Source organism: Cebus imitator, unplaced genomic scaffold, assembly GCF_001604975.1.
Source record: "Cebus imitator isolate Cc_AM_T3 unplaced genomic scaffold, Cebus_imitator-1.0 Scaffold56, whole genome shotgun sequence".
Classification (NCBI taxonomy): domain Eukaryota; kingdom Metazoa; phylum Chordata; class Mammalia; order Primates; family Cebidae; genus Cebus; species Cebus imitator.
The window spans coordinates 883,423-899,916 of record NW_016107371.1 but is presented as its reverse complement, the minus strand read 5'-3'; the positions used below and the strand labels follow the sequence as shown (position 1 = coordinate 899,916).

The window sequence follows — 16,494 nt, the reverse complement described above, 5'->3', positions numbered from 1 at the left end:
CTTTGGAAGGCTTAGGCAGGAAAATCAATTGAGCCCAGAAATTTCAGACCAGCCTGGGCAACACAATGAGACTCCATCTCTACAAAACATTAAGAATTAACCTGGTGTGGTGGTGCATGCCTGTGGTCTCAGCTACTCAGGATGCTGAGGTGAAAGGATTGTTTGAGCCTAGGAGGTCCAAAACTGCAGTGAGCTATGATCACGCCACTGCACTCCTGCCTGGGTGACAGAATGAGACCCTGTCTCAAAGAAAAAAAAATAAAGAATCACACTATCACAAAAGAACCAATACACACAGTGGGTCAGTGGTTTCAAACTCCATTTTCAGCAGCAAAAACTGTTTTGTTTTGCTTCGTTTTCTGAGTACAGTCTTACATGGAACCTGACGTGGAACTGGTTGGTTGAAAAGGCGTGGGGCTCCCGTTTTTCTCACTCTCTCTCTCTGCCCGTGAAAATGCTTAAAGCACTTTGGAAGAATTCTACAAAAGTATGAAAATTACTAATTTATTCTTCTAGCTCTAAATAAGAAAGTACTTATGCTATTCCAGAATATAGATGTTCATCTATTTTAAAAGTGTTTCCAGAAAATATTTTCATCCTTCTCCTTTCCTGATTTGTAATATTTTTCTAAGCAAGGTGCTTTTTTTTAATTATTATTTTTAATCTGTAATGTAAGGACAGCCTTAGATTGTTGTCCTTGACAACAGTCAGTCATTGGTGCCGCTGAACTTCTGTGTCCGTAGCCTGCTTTCAGAGAGACTTGGGTGTCTGGTTTCCTGTTAGAACACCCTGCATTTTGTGATGAAATATCTGGTTTCCTTCAGAGAAGTGGTTGAATGTTAACTCCTGGAATTTTGCCTGCCCTCAGTTAATTGCACAACCTTGATCAGTGCATACCTGAGTCCTCCCTTTCCAACATTCCAAGAGATTTTTTCCTTCAAAGAGAAAAAGAAAAAATAAAAATAAAAATGTAGGCCACAATGAAGCTGATAGGGGCTCTGGCCACAGCGGGGAGCTGTCTGAAGCCTGGCTAGATAGAGTCAGTGCTGGGCTTCTGGGTGTCCCAAAGCTCTGCATTTACCCAGAGACAAGAAAAGGAATTTTTCAAGTTTAATTAAAAACAGGATGTCCCTGCTAGGCCTCTCACTGACATTGCTAAAAATAAAGGAGGGAAGTAGCCTGGTCTCTTCACGGTTTAATCCCATTAAATGTAAGAGGGGTGGAGACTGGAGCTAGTAAAAGACATGATTTGTCTCAGATGGCTGTCTGGGGTCGTGTTGCTTTTTCCTCTGTGCTATGCAGTCCCAGATTTCAAATTTCTGATACAATCAACTGTTGGTTGTTGATAGCATGGGAAGGGAGCAAAGGGACAGACAATCTTGCCACTGTGGCTCTGCAGGGTCGTCACCCACTCGCTCACTCTGGAGGCCACTGGGACTCGTCGCCTCGGCTCTCTGCTCACTGCTCTGGTTTCACCCCTGGTATAGGCCTGGCTTTGTAAATAACCCACTAATTCCTATCTGATCTGAGCGTCACAAAAGAGTCATCTGTGAGGCCGGGCGCAGTGGCTCATGCCTGTAATCCCAGCACTTTGGGAGGCTGAAGCAGGTAGATCACGAGGTCAGGAGTTCAAGACCAGACTGGCCAACATGGTGAAACCAAGTACAAAAATTAGTTGGGCATGGTGGCTCATGCCTGTAATCCCAGCTATTTGGGAGGCTGAGGCAGGAGAATTGCTTGAACCAGGACCGGGGAGGCAGAGGTTGCAGTGAGCTGAGATCACATCACTGCACTCCAGCCTGGGCTACAGAGCGAGACTACATCTCAAAAAAAAAAAAAGTCATCTGTGTGCCCCTTAAAGAAGACCCCACTTCCTCCTCAGACCCACAGCACATACAGCCATCATGCCTCTCACCCCATTCTAGAAGCTCTGCATGCACATGTTCACATTGGGGCTTTCTGACTGTTTTTTGTGGGGGAAGTAGTGGGAGTTGTTTGTTTTATTAACTGACCCTCATTTCTGTGTGCCAACCCCACTCCTTTAGCCTAATACTGAAGACCAAAACTCCACTGAGTGTGAGAGCTTCACATACATTCATGTGTTTGCTTGAGCCTTCATTCATTTCTTCAACTAAGGGTGTTAAGGGAATAACTTCTAGATTATTACACAGTTGATTTTGCATCACAATCCCAAGAAGAAGAATTTCATGGGCCTCAACCTTAGAGGCTGAAAGTTCCAAAGAGTGCTCCAGACCAATGGGTTTTACTTGCCACCAGGGGACCCAGAGGTAGTCTAGGCAAGGGCTTCCATATCAGCTATCGAGGCATTACTGGGATGACTATACCCATCTAAATGATGATCACTGAAAAATAAGGTGCTTTTAGTGTCCCATGTGAGACCTCCCGAGGCCTGTGCTAGAGGATTGTGAGACATGAAATAAGAGAGAGCAGCCAGGCATGGTGGCTCATGCTTGTATTTCCAGCACTTTGGGAGACTGAGGCAGGAAGATCTCTTGAGCCCAGGAGTTTGATACCAGCTTGGGCAACATAGGGAAACCCCATTTCTACAAATATTTTTTAAAAATTAGCTGGGTGTGGTAGTACATGCCTTTGGTTCCAGCGACTTGGAAGGCTGAGACAGGATTGTCTGAGCCCAGGAGGTCAAGGCTGCAGTGAGCCATGATAGCATCACTGCTCTCCAGCTTGGGCAACAGAATGAGACCCTGACTCAAAAAAAAAATAAATAAATAAAAATAGGGAGCATATCAGTCTTGTTGACAATTTTGCATCAGAATCCCAAGAAGAATGTCATGGGCTACAACTCCACCACTTAGCACATAGTAGACAATACATAATTATTAAATAATTTACAAATGACTAGTTTTCTTTTTTTAAATTTTAAGTTCTTGCTTACATGCGCAGAACATGCAGGTTTGTTACTTAGGTATATGTGTGCCATGGTGGTTTGCGGCACCTATCAACCCATCATCTAGGTTTTAAGCCCTACATGCATTAGGTATTTGTCCTAATGCTCTCCCTCCCCTTGACCTCCACCCCACAGCTGGCCCCAGTGTGTGTTGTTCCCCTCCCTGTGTCCATGTGTTCTCACTGTTCAGCTCCCACTTACGTGTGAGAACATGCAGTGTTTGGTTTTCTGTTCTCGTGTTAGTTTGCTGAGGATGATGGCTTCCAGCTTCATCCATGTCCCTGCAAAGGACATGCTCTCATTCCTTTATATAGCTGCATAGTATTCCATGGTGTACATGTGCCATGTTTTTTAATCCAGTCTATTACTGACGGGCATTTGGGTTGGTTCCACATATTTGCTGTTGTAAATAGTGCTGCAACAAACATATGTATGCATGTGTCTTTATAGAATGATTTATATTCCTTTGGGTATATATCCAGTAATGGGATCAGTGGGTTAAATGGTATTTCTGGTTCTAGATCCTTGAGGAATCACCACACTGTCTTCCACAATGGTTGAATTAATTTATGTTCCCACCAACAGTGTAAAAGCATTCCTATTTCTCTACAGCCTCACCAAAATCTATTGTTTATTTTTTAATAATTCCCATTGTGACTGGCATGAGATGGTATATCATTGTGGTTTTGCTTTGCATTTCTCCAATGATCTGTGATGGTGAGCTTTTTTTTCATATGTTTGTTGGCGGCATAAATGTCTTCTTTTGAGAAGTGTCTGTTTATATCCTTTGCCCATTTTTTGATGTAAATTCTTGTAAATTTAAGTTCCTCGTAGATTCTGAATACTAGACCTTTGTCAGATGGGTAGATTGCAAAAATTTTATCCCATTCTGCAGGTTGTCTGTTCACTGTGATGATAGTTTATTTTGCTGTGGAGAAGCTCTTTGGTTTAATTAGATTCCATTTGTCAATTTTGGCTTTTGTTGCTTTTGGCATTTTTATCATGAAGTCTATGCCCATACCTATGTCCTGAATGGTATTGCCTAAGTTTTCTTCTAGGATTTTTATGATTTGAGGTTTTATATTTAAGTCTTTAATCCATCTTGAGTTGATTTTTGTTAGTGTAAGGAAGGGGTGCAGTTTCAGTTTTCTGCATATGTCTAGCCAGTTTTCCAGCATCATTTATTAAATAGGGAATCCTTTCCCCATTGCTTGTTTGTGTCTGGTTTGTCAAAGATCAGATGGTTATAGATATGTGGTGTTATTTCTGAGGTCTCTGTTCTGTTCCATTGGTCTATATATCTGTTTTGGTACCAGTACCATGCTGTTTTGGTTACTGTAGCCTTGTAATATAGTTTGAAGTCAGGTGGTATGATGTCTCCAGCTTTGTTCTTTTTGCTTAGGATCGTCTTGGCTATATGGGCTCTTTTTTGGTTCCACATGAAATTTAAAGTAGTTTTTTTCTGGTTGTGTGAAGAATGTCAATGGTAGTTTGATGGAAATAGCATTGAATCTTTAAATTACTTTGGCCAGTATGGCTATTTTCATGATACTGATTCTTCCTGTTCATGAGGATGGAATTTTTTTTTTTTCACTTGTTTGTATCCTTATTTCCTTGAGCAGTGATTTGTAATTCTCCTTAAAGAGGTCTTTCATGTCACTTGTTAGCAATGTTCCTAGGTATTTTATTCTCTTTGTAGCAATTGTGAATGGGAATTCATTTATGATTTGGATCTCTGCTTGTCTATTGTTAGTGTATAGGAATGCTTGTAATTTTTGCACATTGATGTTGTATCTTGAGACTTTGCTGAAGTTGCTTATCAGCTTAAGGAGTTTTGGGGCTGAGGAGATGATGGGGTTTTCTAAATATAAAATCATGTCATGCAAACAGAGAAAATTTGACTTCTTCTCTTCCTATTTGAATACCTTTTCTTTCTTTCTCTTGCCTGATTGCCCTGGCCAGAATTTCCAATACTATGTTGAATAGGTGTGATGAGAGAGGGCATCCTTGTCTTGTGCTGGTTTTCAAAGGGAATGCTTCCAGCTTTTGCCCATTCAGTATGATATTGGCTGTGGGTTTGTCATAAATAGTTCTTATTATTTTAAGATATATTCCATCAATACATAGTTTGTTGAGAATTTTTATCATGAAGGGATGTTGAATTTTATCAAAGGGCTTTTCTGATCTATTGAGATGATCATGTGGTTTTTGTCATTGATTCTGTTTATATGATGGATTACATTTATTGATTTGCATATGTTAAACCAGTCTTGCATCCCAGGGATGAAGCCAATTTGATTGTGGTGGATAAGCTGTTTGATGTGCTACTGGATTTGGTTTTCCAGTATTTTGTTGAGGATTTTTGCATGAATATTCATTAAGGATACTGGCCTGAAGTTTTCTTTTTTTGTTGTGTATCTCTCAGATTTTGGTATCAAAATGATACTGGCCTCATCAAGTGAGTTAGGGAGGAGTCCTTCCTTTTCAATTGTTTGGAATAGTTTCAGAAGGAATGGCACTAGCTCCTCTTTGTACCTCTGGTAGAATCTGGCTGTGCATCCATCTGGTCCTAGGCTTTTTTTGGTTGGTAGTCTATTAATTACTGCCTAAATTTCAGAACTTGTTCTTGGTCTATTCAGGGATTCAGCTTTTTCTTAGTTCAATCTTGGGAGGGTGTCTTGGAATTTATACATTTCTTCTTGATTTTCTAGTTTATTTGCATAGAGGTGTTTATAGTATTCTCTGGTGGTAGTTTATATTTCTGTGGGGTCAGTGGTGATATCCCCTTTATCATTTTTTATTGTGTTTATTTGATTCTTCTCTTTTTTCTTATTAGTCTAGCTAGTGGTCTATTTTGTTAATTTTTTCAAAAAAAAAAAAAAACAGTTCCTGGATACATTGATTTTTTTGGAGGGATTTTTTGTGTCTCTGTTTCCTTTAGTTTTGCTCTAATCTCAGTTATTTCTTGTCTTCTGCTAGCTTTTGGATTTGTTTGCTCTTGCTTCTCTAGCTCTTTTAATTGTGACATCAGGGTGTTGATTTGAGATCCTTCTAGCTTTCTGATGTGGGCCTTTAGTGCTATAAATTTCCCCCTTAACACTGCTTTAGCTATGTCCCAGAGATTCTGGTACATTGCAAATGACTAGTTTTCAATTCTCTGAACACCACTGGCTGCAAATAAGGAAGGGAACAGAGGTAAATTTGGGAAATGAACATGAAAAGGAAAATCAAATTTAATGTCACTTCCATCTTTTGTTTCTCATTGGAGAAATACAGATCTGTAAACATCATCTGTGAGGCCTCAGTGGTCTGTCCCTGGTTGCTTTAGAGCCACTTCCTGTACCATATGCCCCCACACTCTGTGACCTCCTTGCCATGCTCCCACCCTGGGCTTCCACATGGTGTTTCCCTCACTCTTGACTTCTTTAAGCCCTGTGCTTTGTGTCTTTGCTCAATCGTCAGTCCTCAGAGAAGCCTACCCTAACCCTTCTGGCAAAGCCTAACTCTCCCACTGTATCGTTGCAGAAGCCATGCACCCTCCTTTCTAGCACTTTTTTCAACAATGGTTTTATGTTATTTCTTTATTTTACTAATGTCTGCCTCAGTTCACAGCAAAACCCATGAGGGAAAGGTTTAGGTCAGTAAAACAACTACTGGTACACAGTAGTTGTTTATGCATATTTGATGAATGACTGAGTGAGTGGATGCATGAAGAGGCGGTCACCTAAGAGGAGGGATTTCCATAACCTGGGGTCTGTGGATCGGCTGCTAAATCCCCAAACCTCTGAGATCGTCTGCAATGGTGAGTGGATTTGCATGATTTCTAAGGCAAAAGCTCAAAGCTTTTGACACATTAAAAATCTTTAAGGGGTTTCACATGAATATGTTTAATTATATGAAGAGGGGGGGAGAAAAGAAAAGAGGAAACTGGAAAAAACATAAAAGGATAAAGGAGAACTTTACAAAGAGGAGCAGAGCAGAAGAAAAGTGAGAAAGGAAAAAGAATGAGAGAGGCCAACTTGCGGACAGTTATTCTTGAATGAATTCTGTAAACTAAGTGAGGTTGACTTTATTCAAGACCCTATGTTAGGCACTCTCTGGGGTTCAAAAAATAGCCAGATGTGATTGCCACCCTCACATCTAAAAGGAGAACATCCTGGGTAACAACTCAGGGTAAATGGAATGAAGTGATACAGGAGAGGTTGGGGTAGAACCCTTTGCTAGCTCAGAGGGAGGGAGATTACACATAACAGTAGAAGAAGGAAAGATGATGGAAGGCTCTGGAGTTCAGTAGGCACATTGGGTGGGTTTGAGACAGACTCTGGGAGCCTGTCCAGAGACATGCCTGAGGGACGGGATCAGCCTAAGGGCCAGCACACTGAGTGAGTCCATTTTCATTCTTATTTTGACTGAGATAAGAAAACTTACCCCACTTTATCCAGAACATGTTAGGGACTTCTGGCAGGGCTGGTCCTGAGCAAGACTGTAAAGCAGCTTGGTTAAAATTTCAATGTCTTTTTCTGCTCTTGCCTTTCCCATCTGGAGGCGACTCCCCGTAGCTGCCTCCCTTTCTCTGTCCTCTCCACCTGCCTTGCTGTCCCTAGAGATACAGCACTTTCTGGAATTTTCTTCCTACTCCCTGGCAAAATCTGTTTTTTCTAAAACTTGTCCCCAGGGCTAAGATGCCCAAAGTGACTCTGATTAGCAAAGTCATGATCTGGGAATAAAAAAATGACTTTCTTTTTCTCTTCCCAAATAAAACTACCTTTGACCACAAAGGCCTTTGGGCCCTTACTGAGTCCCATGTGGAGGTCATGGAAAGTGGAGTGATAGTTTCAGTAGTGCTTATAAAACTCTTTCCACAGAATCTTCTTTTGCCTATCATATCTCATAGCTGTACTCAGTTTAGCTCAGGCCTGAGGTTGTGTAATAACTCAGAGCTCTGATGGCAGGTGGCTTCCATCTCAGGACCACCTGGGAGCTTGCTGAGAAGGACCATGAGACCATGGCCACACACAGGGGAAAGCACTGGAATGGACTGGAAGTCTGCCTGGGGGAAGACATGGCATGCACTTACAGAGTGCTGCATGTTTATCATCCTTGAGGGGGTCATTGTGGACCCTCAAGGGTCCATGATAGGCATCCACTTGCCTCTCTGACCAGAGGAACAGTCGTCATCTTCAGCCTTGCTCCTCAAAGTGGGGACCTTGCTTCTCAAAGCAGTGTCCATAGAACAGCAGCATCACACTGGAGCTCATTAGAAAAACAGACTCTCAACCCCACCTCATCCCCTGGCACTACCCAATCAGATTCTACATTTTAACAAGATTCCCAGGGGATTTGTATGCACATTAACAGTGGAGACGGCTGGGAGTGGTGGCTCATGCCTGTAATCCCAGCACTTTGGGAGGCTGAGGTAGGAGAAGCTTGAGCCCAGGAATTCAAGACAAGCCTGGACAACATAGTGAGATCTCATTGCTACAGAAAGAAATTAGCAAGGTGTGGTGGGGTGTACTTGTAGTGCTAGCCACTCAGGAGGCTAAATTGGGAGGATTTCTTGAGCCTATGAGAAGGAGCCTGCAGTGAGCCATGAGTGTGCCACTACACTCCAGCCTGGATGACAGAATGAGACTCTGTCTCAAAAAACAAACAAAAAACACTGGAGACAGGGGTCTAGTGGGTCTTCCTGCTGGTTGTCCCTCCTGAAGGTCCTCACTGGAGGAGAACAAGCTTTGCATGCCTGGCTTCTTCTACCTGCACCTCCATGTCTTATACCAATCAATAGGGACAGGACTAGGTCCAATGCAGATGGGGACATTCCCTTCCATATTCACCCCTGCATTTGGGAGGCTTAATGAGAGGCCTATTGTGTGCCATACTGTCTTTCTGTTTTACCATCATGTGGCTTCTGTCCCCAGGCAATCTATAAGATGGTTTCCTCCGTAATGAAAATGCCTGAAGATGAGTCAACCCCAGAAAAAAGAACAGAAAAGATCTTCCGCCAGATGGACACCAATAGAGACGGTAGGAAATGGGGGCTGCACTGCTTTGCTCAGATGAGGGCTGCTAGAAGGATGGGGGGGAGTCCAGACTGGGAAATACTGCTCGAGCCCCTTCATGCCAGTGGCTCATCCTCCAAGGATGCTGGGTGGGTAGGAGGGGAGAGGGCCAGGTGACCACAGGAGAGCTGAGCCCAGAATTGGGGGAAATGCCTTATTTCAAGTCTTTTCTATCCTCCTTGTAGGTCATCTTCTACCTCCAAGAAAATAGAATGGGTCTCGTGGGGCAAGAATGGAGGGACCTGAGAAACCACTGTTAGCACAGACCAATTCTCAGGACAGGCCCAGGCCACAGCAGGCTGGGTCCCTGCAGTCTAGTTCATCAAAATGGAGAGAGGGTTGTTATTCTGTTACTCTACCCAGATACCGACAACTTTCACTCCCACTGAAACAGTGAAAGCTGTCTGTTTTTCACTGAAGCAGTGAAAGCTCTCGGTATCTGGGTAAAATAACAGAATAACAAAGGGGTTTTGTTGGGGTCTCCTGTGCATGCACTAAGAGAAAGTGGGCTCCCTCAGTCACTGGGGTACCAGGGGTAGTGGTGAGGGAGTAAGGCGCCCAGCAGGTTCCCACCCTGATGGTGCCACCCACAATTCAAACCCAACAAAGTGAAAAAGAGGGTTGAATTTCAAATGTAAGAACAGAAGGATTTTAGATCTTAGATTGCCAGATAGAATACAGAAGGCCAAATTATCTTTGAATTTCAGATAAACAGAAAATAATTGTTTAGTTTTAGTATGCCAAACTAAAAAAGTCACTTGCTGTTTATCTGAAATTCAAAGTTAATGGGGAGTCCTGTATTTAGTTTGCCAGATCTGGCAACCCTATTTAAATGTTATACCCAAGTTTAAAGTGCTCAGCTCAGGGCCAGGATCTGTAGCCCTTGCTGTTATCAGCAGCTCACCTGATCTGTTCAGAGGCCCCCCGCAATTCTTGTTAACCATGTGCACATGCACTTGCGTACCCCACCTGGCACTGATCTATAGAACGGCAGAAGGCTTCGCAGTAGAGAGAGCGTCTGTCTCTTTTTGTCCCCTGCCCAGATATAGCTGCCTGCGAATCTGGATTTGTGTGGCACAGGCCAATCTGCTTGCTTTGTTGCCTACACAAAGATGCCATTCCATCCTGTGTCCCCTTATTTGCTTTGATTCACAATGAATAGTTGTGACGAAACAAGCACAGGGTTATTTTAATAGTTAATTAACTTGCTGATGTTAAACTGCAGATTTTACTGGTGTTCAAGGGACCACAATGGGTTTGTGCTGTGCTCTAGGTCCAGACACCTCTGCAGGATAGGGATATGGGATGGGAGAAGATCAGATGTCGTAGGATAAAGCCCTAACTCCATGTTGATCATAGGCAGTGAATTAGGGGCTTTCCATTGGAACTTTGCTGCTATGGGATCACAGAGCCCTGACTGAGTTACCGTTCTCAGAACTCAACTCACTGCTAAAGACCTGTGCCTTTCTAAGGAAAACCCCTGTGTTTAAAATTAAATTAAATTAAATTTTCAAAGGTTAGGGTGACGGGAGTGGGTGGGAGCCATAGAGGGAAGAAGAAAGAGGGGCTGTAAGTTCACAGCTGTCAGAGGAATCTTAGCCCAACCAAGAGACTGGGTGCTTCAGCTCAGTGCTTGGCTGCTGGACCCCAGGATTGATGCCACCTGCACCCCTCCCTGCCTAGAGCAGAGCAGACCTCACCTAGAGTCTCCTGCCCTTAGATTTCCCTTGCCTGACACTCTTGGAATCTAACCTTTGGCCTCTGATTTGAAGAGAAAAATCTGGGCCCACAGGCAACTTCTCCTAGGAGCCAACTCTGAAGCATGCAGACAGTTAACCGGAGAAAGCCAGAGTCCTGCTGAGCTCCAGGTCTGTCCCTGCTACCTCCAGCTGCTACCTCCCAGAGCCAACCGCTGAGACATTGCAAAGTCTTCAGAGACCATGCCTATACTTTCCTTTGTGCCATTCCAAGCCAGAAGAAGTTATCAACATTGTAACTACGATGTGGACAGGGCAGGGCTCATAAAAAATGGCCAGAATGCAAAGCTTGGAGGGGATCAGCTCTGCAAATTAAAAATAATAAATGCATTTTGAGATCCAAGATGGCTGAATAGGAACAGCGCAGAGGGTGAGTGCTCACTGCATTTCAAAACAAGTTTTCACTGCCCACAGACCAGGAGATTCCTGGGCCAAAGAGTGCCACAAGTTTTCAGCGCAGCATGTTCAGCGAGTGCTGGGTCGGTGCACAGAAACTCACACAAGTCTGGGCAGCTATTTCAACTAGCTCCTGGAATGCCTGAGAGACAGAGCCACCCATTCAACTGAAAGGAAGAGGCTGAGACAGGGAGCCAGGCGATCAGCCTTGGCAGGTACCACCCCCACAAAACAAGCAATCTGAAACACTGCGGATTGAGAGTTTTGCAGCAAGTGCTGCTGGACCCAGGATGGTCCAGCTCAGTGGGGGGAAGGGCATCCCCCACTACTAAGGCATTTCACACAGCAGCTGGGCAGAGCCTGAGGCAGATCAGCAACACCCCTGCTGGCAAACTGTGACTAGAATACTCTGTGTGGGGCAGGGCATCTATGAAAAAGGCAGCAGCATGACAGGAACTTATAAGTAAAGCCGACCTTCCTAGGACAGAGCACCTGGGAAGAGGCAGTTATGAGTTCCGCTGCAGCAGACTTAAAAGTAACTGCCCAGCAGTTCTGCACAGAACAACAGAACTCTAGCACAGCCCTTGAGCTCCTATAAGGGACAGACAGTCTCCTCAAGCAGCTCCCTGACCCCCATATACCTAAAGACACACCTCATAAAGGAGAGCTCAGACGGACATCTGGTGAGTACCCTTCTGGGATGAGGATAGCAGAGGAAGAAAATGGCAGCAACCCTTGCTGTTCTGCAGCCCCCGCAGGTGATCCCCAGGTGAGCAGGGTCTGGAGTACACCTCCAGTGGTCCTGCAGCAGAGGGGCCTGACTGTTAGAAGGAAAACTAAGAGGCAGAAAGAAATAGCTTCAACATCAATAAAAAGGATGTCCACTCAGAGACCCCATCTGAAAGTCAGCAACTACAAAGACCACAGGTAGATAAAGCCACTAAGATGGGAAGAAACCAGCGCAAAAAGGATGAAAACACCAAAAACAAGAATGCCTCTCCTCCTCCAATGGATCACAACTCCTTACCAGCTAGGGATCAAAGATGGATTGAGAATGAATCTGATGAATTGACAGAAACAGGCTTCAGAAGGTGGGTAATAACAAACTTCTCTGAGCTAAAAGAACATGTGCTAACCCAATGCAAAGAAACTAAGAACCTAGAAAAAAGGTTAGATGAGATGCTAACTAGAATAAACAGCTTAGAGAAGAATATAAATGACTTGATGGAGCTGAAAAACACAGCACGAAAACTTCATGAAGCATACACAAGTTTCAGTAGCCGAACTGACCAAGCAGAAGAAAGGATATCAGAGACTGAAGATCAACTCAATGAAATAAAACAAGAAGGCAAGAATAGAGAAAAAACAGTGAAAAGAAATGAACAAAGCCTCCAAGAAATATGGGATTATGTGAAAAGACCTAATTTACATTTGACAGGTGTACCTGAATGTGACAGAGAGAATGAATCTTGGAAAACACTCTTCAGGATATTATCCAGAACTTCCCCAACCTAGCAAGGCAGGCCAACACTGAAGTCCAGGAAATACAGAGAACACCACAGAACTATTCCTCAAGAAGAGCAATCCCAAGGCACATAATTGTCAGATTCACCAGGGTTGAAATGAAGGAGAAAATGCTAAGAGAGAAAGGTTGGGTTACCCACAAAGGGAAGCCCATCAGACACACAGCAGATCTCTCAGCAGAAACCCTACAAGCCAGAAGAGAGTGGGGACCAATATTCAACATCCTTAAAGAAAAGAACTTTCAACCTAGAATTTCATATTCAGCCAAACTAAGCTTCATAAACGAAGAAGAAAGAAAATCCTTTATGGACAAGCAATTTCATCACCACCAGGCCTGCTTTACAAGAGCTCCTGAAAGAAGCACTAAACAAGGAAAGAAACAACTACTACCAGCCACTCCAAAAATGCACCAAATGGTAAAGACCATCGACACAATGAAGAAAATTTGTCAACTAATGGGTAAAACATCCAACTAGCATCAAAATGGCAGGATCATATTTACACATAACAATATTAACCTTAAATGTAAATGGACTAAATGCCCCAATCAAAAGACACAGACAGGCAAATCGGATAAAAAGTCAAAACCCATCATTGTGCTGTATTCAGGAAACCCATCTCATGTGCAAGGACACACATAGGCTCAAAATAAAGGGATGGAGGAAGATTTACCAAGCAAATGGAGAGCAAAAAAAAGCAGGAGTTGCAATTCTAGTCTCTGATAAAATGGACATTAAACCAACAAAGACCAAAAGAGACAAAGAAGGGAATTACATAATGGTAAAAGGATCAATGCATCAAGAAGAACTAATGATTCCAAATAAGTATGCACCCAATACAGGAGCACCCAGGTACATAAAGCAAGTTCTCAATGACCTACAAAGAGACTTAGACTCCTACACAATAATAGTGGGAGACTTTCACACTCCACTCTCAATACTAGATCAACGAGACAGAAAACTAACAATGCTATCCAAGACTTGTACTCAGATCTGGACCAAGTGGACCTAATAGACATCTACAGAAATCTCCACCCCAACTCCACAGAATATACATTCTTCACAGCACCTCATGGCACCTACTCTAAAATTGACCACATAATTGAAAGTAAATCACTCCTCAACAAATGCAGAAGAATGGAAATCATAACAGTTTCTCAGACCACAGTGCAATCAAGTTAGAACTCAGAATTAAGAAACTAACTCAAACTGCACAACTTCATGGAAACTGAACTGGCTCCTGAATGTGGACTGGATAAACAATGAAATGATGCAGAAATAAAGACATTCTTTAAAATCAACAAGAATGAAGAAATAACGTACCAGAATCTCTGGGACACATTTAAAGCAGTGTCTAGAGGGAAATCTATAGCAATAAATGCCCACCAGAGAATCAAGGAAGGATCTAAAATCGACATCCTATCTTCAAAATTGAAAGAGATAGAGAAGCAAGATCAAAAAAACTTGAAAGCTAGGAGAAGACAAGAAATAACTAAGATCAGAGCAGAACTGAAGGAGACAAAGACAAAAAACCCTTCAAAAAATCAGTAAATTCAGGAGATACTTTTTTGAAAAGATCAACAAAATAGACCTCTAGCCAGATTAATAAAAAAGAAAAGGGAGAAGAATCAAATAGATGCAATAAAAAATGATAAAGGGGATATCACCACTGACTCCATAGAAATGCAAACTACAATCAGAGATTACTACAAACAACTCTATGCACATAAACCAGTAAACCTGGAAGAAATGGATAAATTCCTGGACACTTACACCCTCCCAGGCCTAAACCAGGAAAAAGTTGAAACCTTGAACAGACCAATAACAAGGGCTGAAGTTGAGGCAGCAATTAATAGCCTACTAACCAAAAAAAAAGTCCAGGCCCAGATGGGTTCACAGCTGAATTCTACCAGAGGTACAAAGAGAAGCTGGTACCATTCCTTCTGAAACTATTCCAAACGATACAAAAGAGGGAATCCTTCCCAAATCATTTTATGAAACCAACATAATCCTGATACCAAAACCCAGCAGAGACTCAACAAAAAAAGAAAACTTCAGGCCAATATCCATGATGAACCTAGATGCAAAAATCTTCAATAAAATACTGTCAAACTGATTGCAATAGCACATAAAAAGCTTATCCACCATAATCAAGCAGGCTTCATTCTGGGGTTGCAAGGCTGGTTCAACACATGCAGGTCTATAAATGTAATCCACCACATAAACAGAACCAAAGACAAAAACCACATGATTATCTCAATAGATGCAGAGAAAGCCTTCAACAACATTCAACAGCCCTTTATGCTAAAACTCAATCAACTAGGTATCGAAGGAACATATCTCAAAACAATAAAAGCTATTTAGACAAACCTACAGCCAATATCATACTGAATGGGCAAAAACTGGGAGCATTCCCTTTGAAATCTGGCATTACACAAGGATGCCCTCTGTCACCACTCCTATTCTATATAGTGTTGGAAGTTCTAACCAAAGCAATTAGGCAAGCAAAAAAAAATAAAGGATATTCAATTAGGAAAAGAGGAAGTCAAATTGTCTCTATTTGCAGATGACATGATTGCATATTTAGAAGATCCTATCGTCTCAGCCTAAAATCTCCTTAACCCGATAAGCAACTTCAGCAAAGTCTCAGGATACAAAATCAGTGTGCAGAAATCACAAGCATTTCTATACACCAATAACAGACTCACAGAGAGCCAAATCATGAGCAAACTCCCATTCACAATTGCTACAAAGAGAATAAAATACCTGGGAATACAACTAACAAAGGATGTAAAGGACCTCTTCAAGGAGAACTACAAACCACTGCTCAAGGAAATAAGAGAGAACACAAACAGACGGAGAAACATTCCATGCTCATGGTTACTAAGAATCAATATGATGAAAATGGCCATACTGCCCAAAGGAATTTATAGATTCAATGCTATCTCCATCAAGCTACCAATGACCTTCTACAGAACTGGAAAAAACCACCTTAAACTTCATATGGAACCAAAAGACAGCCCGCATAGCGAAGACAATCCTAAGCAAAAAGAACAGAGCTGGAGGCATCACGCTACCTGATTTGAAACTATACTACAAAGCTACAGTAATCAAAGCAGCATGGTACTGATACCAAAACAGACATACAGACTCATGGAACAGAACAGAGGCCTTGGAGGCAATGCCACACATCTACAACAATCTGATCTTTGACAAATCTGACAAAAACAAGCAATGTGGGAAAGGATTCCCTATTTAATAAATGGTATTGGGAAAACTGGCTAGCAGTGTGTAGAAAGCAGAAAGTGGACCCCTTCCTGACACCTTACACTAAAATTAATTCCAGCTGGATTAAAGACTTAAACATAAGACCTAACACCATAAAAACCCTAGAAGAAAACCTAGGCAAAACCATTCAGGACATAGGCATAGGCAAGGACTTCATGACTAAAACACCAAAAGCATTGAAAACAAAAGCCAAAATAGACAAATGGGACCTAATTAAACTCCAGAGCTCCTGTACAGCAAAAGAAACAATCATTAAAGGGAACCAGCAACCAACAGAATGGGAAAACATTTTTGCAATCTACCCATCTGACAAAGGGCTAATATTCAGAATCTACAAAGAACTAAAACAGATTTACAGGAAAAAAACAAACCCAGGGGGGAGGATCCAAGATGGCCGTTTAGGAACAGCTCAGGATTGCAGCTCCCAGTGAAAGCGCAGAGGGTGAGTGGACGCCGTGTTTTTATTGCCCACTGACTAGGAAATTCCCAGGCAGAGGAGCTCCACGGTCACCAGCGCGGCTGTTTCGGCCAGCGCTGCTGTGCCG

General features: G+C 42.5%; 1 protein-coding gene across 5 annotated transcripts in view; it reads left to right on the top strand.

Annotated features, from left to right (window-relative positions):
- The window catches only part of NCALD (neurocalcin delta), a 446,431-nt gene that overhangs the window by 419,826 nt on the left and 10,111 nt on the right, over nucleotides 1-16,494 (top strand). For all 5 annotated transcript variants that reach the window (XM_017528902.1, XM_017528903.2, XM_037738648.1 and 2 more), the window contains one exon: nucleotides 8,845-8,950. In XM_017528902.1, the coding sequence (XP_017384391.1) occupies nucleotides 8,845-8,950 (106 nt within the window). The remainder of the gene's footprint in view (nucleotides 1-8,844; nucleotides 8,951-16,494) is intronic.